Source organism: Marasmius oreades, chromosome 4, assembly GCF_018924745.1.
Source record: "Marasmius oreades isolate 03SP1 chromosome 4, whole genome shotgun sequence".
Lineage (NCBI taxonomy): Eukaryota > Fungi > Basidiomycota > Agaricomycetes > Agaricales > Marasmiaceae > Marasmius > Marasmius oreades.
The window spans coordinates 2,357,666-2,369,970 of NC_057326.1; the positions used below are offsets into that span (position 1 = coordinate 2,357,666).

At 47.8% G+C, this 12,305-nt stretch overlaps 2 protein-coding genes across 2 annotated transcripts; both read left to right on the plus strand.

Moving 5' to 3' along the window:
• Window positions 1-1,189: 1,189 nt before the first annotated feature.
• E1B28_007551 (uncharacterized protein) lies at window positions 1,190-4,300 on the plus strand (the record flags this gene model as incomplete). The annotated part of the gene is made up of 13 exons (XM_043152299.1): window positions 1,190-1,211; window positions 1,278-1,711; window positions 1,761-1,886; window positions 1,940-1,966; window positions 2,021-2,077; window positions 2,131-2,193; window positions 2,246-2,296; window positions 2,346-2,390; window positions 2,442-2,462; window positions 2,517-2,549; window positions 2,603-3,217; window positions 3,270-3,710; window positions 3,767-4,300. 13 exons carry the CDS (start codon window positions 1,190-1,192, stop codon window positions 4,298-4,300), a joined length of 2,469 nt encoding a protein of 822 aa, XP_043010385.1.
• Window positions 4,301-5,500: 1,200 nt separating this feature from the next.
• Window positions 5,501-8,009, plus strand: E1B28_007552 (uncharacterized protein; the record flags this gene model as incomplete). The annotated part of the gene is made up of 4 exons (XM_043152300.1): window positions 5,501-5,755; window positions 5,805-7,029; window positions 7,081-7,229; window positions 7,284-8,009. 4 exons carry the CDS (start codon window positions 5,501-5,503, stop codon window positions 8,007-8,009), a joined length of 2,355 nt encoding a protein of 784 aa, XP_043010386.1.
• Between the last annotated feature and the right edge of the window lie 4,296 nt (window positions 8,010-12,305).

A 12,305-nucleotide genomic window follows, 5' to 3' on the forward strand; every position in this document is an offset into this window, starting at 1 on the left:
CCGCCTACATGCCTCAGGGCCCGCTCGAGTCACAGTTCGCGCTTCAAGTTGCGCGTTAACGTTATTTCTCCAAATGGTTGAACCTGGCTATTGTCTTTTAACCGTCGAAGCAGGTCACCCCCGATTCCCGCTTTACCTATGTCAGGTTGCGTTAACGATCCTTTCTCCAAATTTAAATGGTTGAATCCGCTATTGTGTTTTCATCGGTCGAAGAAGAGTTTATTAACTCTCCTTGATTCGTTCCCAGCCGCGTCTTTTCAGCTCATCCCAACACCCTCTTTTACGAATTTGCATCTGCAGCTGGCTGCTCTCCACTCCTTTATCCGAACGACACGATAATCATGACTAGAATACAATACCCCGACCTCATTGACGTGCGTTTGTCTATCTCTCCGAGAGACCTTCCATCTAACTGAATCTTCACTAGGCCTCTTACATGTTCCCCATAAGAGGTGTCCGAATCTCTCCATCTGACACGATCAAGACAATTGGGGTAGCCACGGTGTCTTCAAAACCCGCCCAACGTCAAGATGCACCTCGTATGCCCATGGTAGAGCATCGTTTGGGACACTGGCCGATTCCACAGCCCTTTGTGCACGATTGTGACGTCTTTCTCAACGGGGCACGATTTCGGGTTTTTTTTCAGCGCCACAAAAGACTTCCTATGAACGAAAATCTAGCCATACGAGGGGACCTCATAATAATGAGAGTTGGGAAGCGAAACGTTTACAATGTTGTCAACCTGAGGAAAGGTGATATAAGGAGAGCCCGACTTCTCGCCAAAAGGTATGGGGTTTTCTCTTCCGCTCTTCAGTGCCTGCCTGACGTCCCTCTCTTAGATTTGCCCCACATCTTGCGCGGTTCCAAGACAATCGTCGCAGAAAGCTCAATCGACTTATGTTTCTATAAATATCTATCTTATATTTCATACGCTGGTCGATCATACTCTATGATATATCTTACTCTTAATAAAAGCAATCAAGTCCTTACCTCGAGATCGAGACATAAATATGACGAAAGGCAAGGAAGGGAAATGGAAGATGAGCCCGAAGCTTTCTGCTATTGACTCCGTTTTTCGAACAATAGAGCATGCAGGTGGATTTGTGATGGACCGGCCTTCCAGCCGATGGTGTGGGAGTTCTTTTTGCTTATTGTTTTAATGTCTTTTTGTTCGGAGAGACTGCACTGTATGGAAGGCCGGGTGGGTGTAGGTGCGCCTCAGTTTATCCTATAAAAAGTTATCTCGATTCACTTTCTTCATAGTTTTACCTCCCTAGGCCTGGTGCCCGGAAATCGAGACTACGATCCTTCCACACTCCTTTTTCTCCAATCTTCATCATCTAGAGCCTTGACGGTTTCAAAAACCTACCTACACCATACCTTTATCGACGCAAATTCCATCATGGCATCTACATCCACCGAAGCGCCTTCGAACACCAACCCAGACAACGAGATGGTACTTAGCCTCGACGTAACTCTCCCTAGCGCGATGCCAGTGGATGACGGAAAACCTGGTCAGAACCGGACACTGGAGGAGGAGGGGGAGGAGGAACAAGAAATGTCGATCGTTGCGATGGAACTGTCGATCGTTGAGACAGCCGATCCTTCGGATACGAAAGGCAAACGCAAAGCCCCCAGTACCGACTTGGATTCTCAACGCGATAGGCAAAGGCATTGTCTCCCTGGTCCTAACCAGAGCGAAATCGATAAGGTAATTCTCTCTCCCGCTATCCCTTCAATGACACTCACTAGTTTATCAGGAGCGCAAGGAAAGGAGGAAACTGGAACAGAACATTGCTGTCCTTAAAAAAGAAAATGAAAAGTTCAAAAACCGTGAGCGTCTCCATCAAAGTGATCTCGAATTGGCGGAGAAGATGTTGGAACAGGTAGGTGTTCTTTACATTGCCGTTCCTTCAGTCATCGACTCAGGTCACTTCAGACAGGACTTCAGAGCCTTGGACATGAGGTAAATCTTCGTCCTACTCATCGCCAATTTGTGCCTAATAACATCATCATTCAGCATCTCGTCCAGTTGCAATCCAAATTCACGTATCAGGACAGCACAATCAAACAATTGGTACTCTATCAATTTCTCTTTCTGCCCTTGAGCTATATTGATATCATTCATAGGCTCTCGAAAAGGAAAGGTTGGAGCTTTTGGTTAGTGCAGCTCAGAGCGAGAAGGACCGGGCCGTAAGTATCTATCGTATCTGTTCTTTTTCCCCCATTCATCTCGTTTCTGCAGGCCCAACAGGCACACGATTTCTACCAGCACGGGAAGGAAATCACCGAAGCGGTGCGGGCTTTCCTCACTGCTTGACTTTCAGGATATTCATTCTTCATAGGCTAACAGTTTCTTGAACGAACGCGAAAGAGAAAACTTCCTATTGGTCAGTCTTTGCTTACTTCTACTGTCCGATTTTACCAATACGCCTCACTAGTGCGAAGAAGTGAATATGTTTGTATGTAGGTTTGTAGTCCCATATGGAATCTCCCTAACCTGTTTGAATATGTAGAAAAATCAGTTGAACGAAGCTCGCCGAGAACAGGTAAGTAGTATTGTTCTTGTCCTACATTACACGTTGCCGATTTTCACATACAGGAGCAGTTAAATAACAAAATTCAGTTGCTGAGAAACTCGCGCCGTCGTCGAGGAAGGCGATCTCCCCAACCTGACGAACCTATAAATGGCACAGATGCCGATATTGACGAACCTTCAAGTTCGTCATCTCCAACTGCCACATCCTCCACCCCCGCAGGTCCTGCTCCACCTTTGCATGGACAGCCTTCACCCTCAATCCCCACTGCTGCTCCTACACCCTCCACCGGGCCTGTTCCATCTTCCTCCGATACTCCAAGTAGAACTTCATCAGCAAGGACACCTGATCAATCATCCAGTAATCCACCCAGGGCTTCCTCGTCTACTACATCTTCCACATCATCCAGCACTTCCCCACCACAGCCAAATCCTTCCTTGCTCAGCGACCATGACTTGTTTTTCCAGGCTGCTCAAGCGTTCTTCCAATCGCACTTTAACGGGCAATCCGCCGTCCTGCCTCCACAGGGTTCGCAACCCGCCACGCCAGCTCCTCAGGCTCACTCACAGCCTAAAAAGCGCAAGGTGCACACCCCCAGGCTGGGAAGCGCTCGCTACAAGGCCATCGTCAAGCAGCAGGCTAAACAGAACCTGGGCGACGCCAACGCGAGTGAATGGGCAGTGAGTTGCGATTTCATTTCTCCCTACTCTTGCTTATTTTCGCTTTGTTCAGGCCTTAATGCGTGATATTTATGCGAGCTGTACGGGGATGCCATACCTCACGCGCTTTGAAAGCTACACCCCTATCGATGAAGAGACCATCGAGAATTTCCGCAAAGGTGGTCCTGGTCCTGTAGGACCGAACCGTTTTTGGTTTTACTTCGGGCCCTCCTACGCGACCTCGAATTGGAACCGTCGTGTCTTTCGTGACATGGCTTCCCTGGTGCCAGCTAAGCAGGCAGAGCGCGGTTTGGTGGGTTACTTGACAACCGAAGCTGCAGAGTCTTGGTTCCACAGCTTCCTCGTCCAATCACAGAAGTCTTGGTCTGCCGGTAGACCTCGTATACATCCCTCTGGAACCAGATACGAGACCAACGCCGAAGCTAATGCTCGTTGCGCGGAATACACAAAGAAACGTGAACGGGATGTCAAGAGAAGCGGGTACAAACTAGCTGTGAGTGTTTCTTAATAATTCTTATCGAGGTAGACAGCTGAGAACATCTTTCACAGAAATTAGAGAAGCGTAGGAAAGGCATCGCTTCTCTGCTGAAGGATCCGCGAAATTCAGCCCAGCAAAAGAGGAACTTGGAGATGCTCTCAGCTGTTGTCGAGGAACTTGACGTGGAGGGTCAGTCATCAGAATATAGTGATGTGGAGGCGCCTTACGGGCCCGATGGCACTCGTCCGCTAAAAACTCGCGTTCCCTATTACCGGCGTCGTGCCATAGGTGATGCCCTGAAGGACCTTGACTACTCGATCAGGGTGAAACGGATTACAGGAGCAGCTCAGGGAACAAATTCTAACGTGCGTCCCAGCCGCATACGCGACTCTTCGAACATCATAAGCACACGCAAGAATATCAAGAGCCTCCCCAAATCGTTCTACCACAAACGGTTACTCAGGCGTTTGGAGAAGACGGATCGTCTAGCTCTCGAAGATCTTGATGTGGATGAGAAGCAGATACCGCATTTCGATCATTGGGCGGCGGCTCAAGGAGCGTCTACCTCAGAAGGTGAGACGGATGACATGGAGCTTTCAGAATGAGGTATATAATGTTCTCGTAGAAACGGTCATGACGCTTATTCCTACTTACCGCTCATCCTCATTTTGGTTTGAACGGTACTTTAGTGGTCGAACATACTTGTATCAATCTTACTTTTCAATACCTTAAGCTTTCCTGCCTCATTTCCGACTCTGATCGTGGCGTATAAATCCCCAGTAACTTTTACGTGTGCTTACTCGCAGAACTATAGCCTGCCTGACGTAGTGTGTGAGACGTCCACTCATAAACCCAATTTTGTAATCGTGGGACTCTGTGTATATGATTATTATTATTATTAGGAATTTAAATCCTTCTCTGGACCCCGTAGGATGCCGAAGGACCCGACGTACATGTATACCCTGTCTATTTTATGTACGTCAGCGCATATCGAATGTGGCCGTTCCAGAAATCCTTAGCCAACGCCTAATGTGCCCACCACCATCAGCCCTTATACATATGTCAGTGAGAAGACAAAGGCGAAAACTAACAACACCTCATGGCACCCCACCCGATATAGGAAGTGCGGCCTACGCGCGTCAATCAAAACAGGTCAATTTTGACCTTCCACATTATAGCACAACTCAGTAAAACCTTTGCCCTTAGAACAAGTAGCAATAAGATGTGGTTGTAATTTCCACATTTCCGCTGCGCTGTGGTAAATAAGAATCGGAAATTCACTAATATGTACACCCGAGGCAGCAGGTCCAGAGAAGCAGTTAAATTTCCAATCATTGGCCGAGAGGTCAGTTGTGCGTACCAAACATGAACAAATTCTCTGGTCCGCAAACTCTGTTCGACCGCCGCAATTTAAGAGATTTCGCATTTCACCACTCAAATTAAGCTCTTTTTCATAGTTAGAATTCTTTCAGCACTGTTTTAGAAGTTTAAAACCTTCCTTCTACCAATAGAACAACTTGAGTATTATGCAAGAAGTATGTATTACCTTCAAGTGGATACGTACTAGCGCGTCAGTGCACGTCGTTACCCATTTAGTACTTAGTTTACAACTGACTGTAGCTTTGGGATATCGCAGCGAAGCGAGCCTCCGTAGGCCTCCCACGCTCAATGTTTCTATCTCGGTATCATCGAAGGTCCGGTTGACACGTGAGAGTGTAGGCCACATCACGTAATACATGTCGTCCTTAAGAAGACCCGCTCACTTGAGACCCACTCACTTAAGACCTCCAAGCCCACCACCAAGAATGTCCACACCTTATAGAAACTCGGCATCCGCTCGTGTTCCTTGCACCTCCTTGCATTACGAGCATGATGATCGCTACTGGCTAGCCCAACACGAAAACTCCGGAAAGTACATGAAACTAAGCCCCGATAAATTTCTGGAAACTTTCCTGCCCGTACCCAAAGGTATCATGGAGTTTAAAGAGCTCACGATATCAGACGATGCGTTGGAAAAGATGTCAACATGCGGAGCTGAAATAGACATGTACCCAACCCTCGTGCGTTCCCGTGTTCTTCTATGCAACCTCACCGGCTAACGTTCAGCAGGTGGCCGCTTTTGATGCGTACTCCCTTGGATTGGAGTTTTGGCAGACTTATAAGCATCCTGCACACGTCCCGTATGGGAAACAAGATGTGGAGATCAAACCCGACATTTCAGTTTATCGCCGCCGCGTTGGTCAGATACCAACCATTCCAGAAGCTGCTTCTGAGAAGCCGACCAGTTTAGAGGCGGCCTGTTCTCAGCAGCAAACCAAAGAAGCTCCTTCTGTACCAGCTCCTTTAGAGCAGCAAACCGAAGAAGCTCCTCCTGTACCAGCTCCTTTAGAGGAGGCCTGTACAGGTTCTCAGCAGCAAACCAAAAACGCTGTAAAACCTCCGAAAATAGCGCGAGTCAACCTTGAAGAAGTCGAAATCATGATTGAGGTCAAGGTCCGACCCGCAGACGACGCCTTCTCAGACCGTACGAGTACATTCGAAGCGAGTTCAATTCAAGGGCGAGGCACACGCGGACAGATTACGATGTACGCGACTGCACAACTCGCTCTACAACAACGTACCCATTGCTTCTCCGTCCTGGTGATAGGTACCTTCGCTCGACTTATTCGCTGGGATAGATCGGGTGCTATTGTCACCGAACGATTCGACTATACACGGTCTTATTGGTTGCATAAATTCCTCCACCTATACCAGTACGCAACTCCGAAAGTTCGTGGCATCGACACTTCCGTGTACAGTCTCGGTGATTGTGACGACGCACTCATTCGGGCTTCGGAACAGCTGGCGCGAGACCGGCTTAACCTCCCCCACGAGCCGCTATACGTCTTCGAAATCTATGACGATACCACACGCAATGTGAGACGGGTTATTGGGTCCAAACCTTTTGTCAGGAACACCAGCTCTCTCACTGGGCGATGCACTCGCTGTTACAAAGTGTACGATCCCAAAGATGAAGGGGTTCGAATCTTGAAGGATACGTGGAGGATCTCTGCACTAGGTGTCTTGGGGGAGGCCGTTGCATACTCCAAGTTAAAGGCAGCTGGAGTACGCAACATCTTGACGCTCGTCACTTCCGGGGACGTCCGTTACAGAGGATCTGAAGACTTTCAGGCCACACAGTCTCACTATTATCATCACACTGATTCTGAAAGTCCACTCAACCAGTTGAGAGGTCACTACCATTGTCGTCTGCTCTTTATGGAGTGTGGGGAGGACCTCCTCAAGTGCAAAACTGTTGGGATAATGATATCTGTGATCCGCGACGCTCTAATTGGTATGTTGTCATCCTTCATCCTCATTCCCTGGTTCTCAAGCAACCCTGTAGCTCACAAGGATGCGTACGAAAAGGCTCGCATTATACATCGTGACATCAGTCCCGGGAACATCATCATGTTGGATGGCAAGGGGTTTCTCATTGATTGGGACGTAGCTAAGTTCGTCAGTGATACAACCGCTCGTCAAAACGAGAGGACGGTGAGTGTTTCGCTTTTCTTTCTTCAACCTTTTCTTTAATCACCTAAATTACAGGGTACATGGCAATTCATATCGGCAAGGCTGCTTATGGCGACAGATCCGACACTACATGTGCTTGCGGACGATCTCGAATCCTTCTTTCACGTTCTCTCATGGCAGATCTTGAGGTACACCAAACACTTTCTGGGTACGGGGAAGTTGATTCGTCACTTGAGAAAAGTGTACGAGGAAGTCGAGGAAGTCGATGAAGATGAAGTCAATTCAGGTTCCCATGTTCGTCCAAACGGTGGAGAATCCAAGTGTCAGGCGTTGAGTAACCAATTTATGAAGTCTCTGCAGGTTCCCAACAAGTTCCTTCATACTCTTTTGGTTGACCTGGAGGAGGTACTGCGAATTCGCTATGTAGAGGAACCAGAGAAGAAAGAACAGGAGGAGGTGGACCAGATCGAACTGCAGTTTTTTCATGCATGGATGGATCGGTCGGAAAACTTGCGAGAATTACGAGCCGCGTTTACTGTGGCTAGCAATATGCGGGACACCTGGTTGCACCACAACAAGCTCGTCAACTCCTTGAAAGACCATAACTATGTTCTAGCCTGCTTCAATCACGCGAGCGATGCGAAGGATAAAATGCCAGAAAACCTCAAGTTGAAGCAGGCAGCGCAACTCTACGTCGAGCCCCCTTCCATTAGGAAGAGGAAAGTTGATGGCTGTTCTAATAGTATGGATGTCTTTACACACTGGAACAAGAAGGCGAAGTTGGAACCTGATGAGTTCTGAACTATTTCTTGTCACGGAATCTGTGGATCCCAGTGGACTGTCATGTACGCTGAGTCGTACTCCACCTATTTGAAATTAGAGTATTCCCTGTCATTCCTTACATTTCCTTATTACTCAGACTCTTACTCATAATACAGTATGTACAAGAATATTCTAGTATTTATCTATAGGTATAAGAGCTCAACCAGAGCACACAAATTATTATCAAGTTCTTCAGTCTAAAACTCTCGATAGGTTATGGGCCCCGGCCCCAACTAAATTACTCGCATCTATTCTTATCCTTCATCATCACTACAGCATGTCTACATCAGACTCGGCAACATCCAGCGCCTACCGAATCCAGCATCTTTCAGGTGTCGAGAACTACTCCACCTGGAAAATCAAAATGCTTGATATTCTTACAGACATGGGCCTCGAAGACTATGCTCTCGGCACATTGTCTAAACCAACCAACCTTCCCGAGTCAGAGACCAAAGCTTGGGAGAAGAAGGACCGCCAAGCTCTTTCTGCCATCCGTCTCAGGGTTGGCGACGAACCCCTTGTATATATTTCTGATGCGGCATCCTCAGCCGCAGCGTGGAAAGCATTGTCCGATATGTACCAGCCTAAAGGCGCCATTGGCATCATACTGGCACGTCGAAAATTGTTCCGTGCCCAGTGCCAAGAAGGCGAAGACATCGAGGAACACATTCGGACTATGACCCGATATAGGCAGCAGCTAGCTAGCCTTGACTCCAAACTCACTGATGACGAATTTTCAATCACCCTCCTCACTTCTCTTCCTGAGTCCTGGAACCCATTCATCCAGGGTGTCGACACAACCTCACTCTCCGACTCCACAAAGTTAATCGCTCGAATTTTAGAGCAGTCCCGCCGAAAGGACGCTAAACCAAATTCGGACGACGTTGCACTCGCGGCAGACAAAGCCCATAAAGGCAATCAGCGCCGAAAATCACCCAATGTCACCTGCTACGGCTGCGGTCGCCTCGGACATGTCAAAAACGAATGCCGAGACACAGCCGCTGGCAAAACTTTTACCTCCGAAGAGAAGCGGCAAAATTTCGAACGGTCAAAACAATCCCGCTCCCGAAATAATCGCTCCCATGTTACTCAGGAGGAGCAATCCACCCAGTCTGAGCCTGATTATGCATTTATGGCTCAAGAACCTACTTCCAGACTCCCTCCTGATACATGGTTAATAGACTCTGGCACAACTAGTCACATAATCCGTAATAAAATTCATTTCTCCACTTATACCGAGACCCCCGGAAACTCCGTTACCGGATTTGGACAGTCACCCGCACTTGCAAGGGGTGATGCTACCATTGCCACCCACAATGGCACTCGTACCTTCAATGTCACACTTCGGGGATCCCTACATGTCCCCGACTCACCATTCAATCTTATTTCACTCGGCCGTATGACCCATGCAGGATTTACTGTCAAATGCGCAAATGACTACATGTCCGTATTTTCCTCCGGAACTACGCAACGGGAAGTAATCCGTGCGAAACGCGTGGGAAATCTCTATGTTGTCACAGTGACTCACAATAATTCTCGTTTTCCATCCCCGAAAGGTACCACATCCGATTCATTCCCGGAAACTCCCACACTTGCCTTCCCTGCCAACCCTACTGCCCGTTCTTGGAAAGAATGGCACTGTGCCTTTGGACATATATCGCCAAAGTCTGTAAAACTGCTAAAAGACAAAGGCATGGTTAATGGCATGAATGTTGACACAAACAGTACACTCACTTTTGAGTGTAAGGCATGCATCCGTGCCAAACAACATGTTTTCCCCTTCCCAAATGAATCAGAAACAAAATATACAGAAATCGGGGAAATTACCTTCACTGATGTTTGGGGACCATCACGCACAAATGGAATTTCACGTGAACGCTACTTTATTACGTTCACTGATGGTGCCACACGTCGCACCGTACTATATTTTATGAAAGAAAAATCAGAAGCGGATATCAAAATACGTAACTACGAGGCTTACATCACAACCCAAACCGGCAAAAAGCTCAAAGCTTTCCGTTTCGATAACGGCGGAGAATATGTCTCTGCCAAGGTCAAACAATTTTTAGCCGAAAAAGGGATACGGTGTGAATATACGGCACCTCACTCACCTCAACAAAACGGTGTCGCCGAAAGATTAAACCGTACAATTGTTGAACATACCCGGGCTATGCTAGCCGAACACAATCTCCCACTATTCCTATGGCCGGAAGCTATTGCTTATGCCGTTTACCTCAAAAACCGTTCCCCTACACGTGGCCTGGACCGTGACATCACACCCGATGAAGCCTTTTGGGGAAAGAAGCCTAACGTTAGCACACTGTACGAATTCGGTTCGCCATGTTGGGTACTCCAACAAGACGGCAAAAACCAGAAACTTAACCCAAAGTCACGGCCTTTCCGCTTTATGGGTCTATCCGAAGACTCTCGCGCCTGGCGTTACTACAACCCAGAAATTCGCAAAGTCTTGACGTCGCGTAACGTCATCTTTGCAACTAATCAAAGCCCGGGAAACTCCGATATCGACGATCCGTTGCCGGCACTCGAGGGGGAGCATACACCATCCGGAAATTTGACAAACTCCGAACCCGAGTTACCGGCAAGCGAGAACAGTGCAGACTTACCTGCCGAACAATCAAATCTCCCCATTGATCCAACCACTCCATCAACTCCTTCATCTGCCACGAAAATTCCAGCCCCATCCCGAACTCTGTATCCCCGAGCATCAAAAAATATTCCAGTCAACTACAGACTGCTGAATAATCCCGATGCCCGCTCGCCCAAAAAGCCGGATGCCTGGAAAACAAGAGTGGCACAAACAGCCGACGATTTTGCTACCTTTTCCTTCTCGGCAGTCACTGATCCGTTAGCGGATGAACCGCTTACCATATCCGAAGCGAAAACCCGGCCCGACTGGCCAAAATGGAGAGACGCCATGGATGCCGAAATCGCACAGCTTGAAAAATTGAACACGTACCTACTTACATCATGCCCGGCAGATCGGACCCCGATATCAAACAAATGGGTCTTTCGTGTGAAACGCGACGAAACCGGAAAAATCACCCGGTACAAGGCCCGCCTCGTCGCCAAAGGCTTTTCCCAGATCCCCGGCATCGACTATGACGAAACCTTTGCACCCGTTGTCCGTATTGAAACCGTTAGACTCCTTCTCGCACTCGCCGCCCGCTACCAACTTAAAATCCACGTTGTTGACGTTGTAGGGGCATACCTCAATGGCAAGCTTGAAGAGGAAATTTACATGATGCAACCCGAAGGTTATGAAGACGGTACAACACGGGTATGTAAATTACAATGTTCGCTTTATGGCCTGAAACAAGCCGGAAGAGTATGGAACCTTACAATGGACAATCAATTCAAAAAATACAAATTCACCCGCCTTCTCTCGGATCAGTGTGTATACATTCGGCGCACTAATTCCGGAATAGCCATTGTCGCAGTCCACGTTGACGACATGACAATTCTCGCATCAAATGATGAATTGATGTCCGAGGTTGAAACCCAACTAGCTTCCGAATTCTCCATCAATAAGCTGGGTGGACTACGACAACTTCTAGGTTTTGAAGTCCACCATACTCCTGATGGTATTATCATCACACAAACTCAATACCTCACCCGAATTCTCGAACGGTTTAGCATGATAGACTGCAACCCTGTTCACACTCCTATTGACACCCATATCAAACTCTCCAGATTGCCCGAAAATCAGTCCTATCCCGAAATTAAATCAATTTACCAGAATATTATTGGATCTTTAATTTACGCCGCGATCACTACTCGCCCCGACATTTCCTTTGCTGTCCAAACACTTTCCCAATTCAATACCAATCCCGGCCCAGCACATCTTACCGCTGTCAAACGAGTCCTTCGTTACCTCAAAGGAACTCTTGATCTTGGCATCAAATATTCATCAAAGTACACAGACACTGAAAACTTTATGGTTTTTAGTGATGCTGACTGGGGGAACAGTGTTGATGACAGAAAATCTGTTACTGGGTATGTCTCCATGTCTGTAGGGGGAGCTGTAACTTGGAACTCGAAGAAACAGCCAACAGTTGCTCTCTCAACTATGGAAGCCGAATACATGGCGCTTAGCGCTGCCACGAGAGAGTGTCTATGGTTACGAACCATGCTCTCGGAACTCGGTCTACCATCCCAACATCCCACCAAGATCTGCGTCGATAATGCAGGGACCATTTCATTTGCACAGAACTCTGGATTCCATGCCCGTTCCAAACATATCGACATTCGGTATCA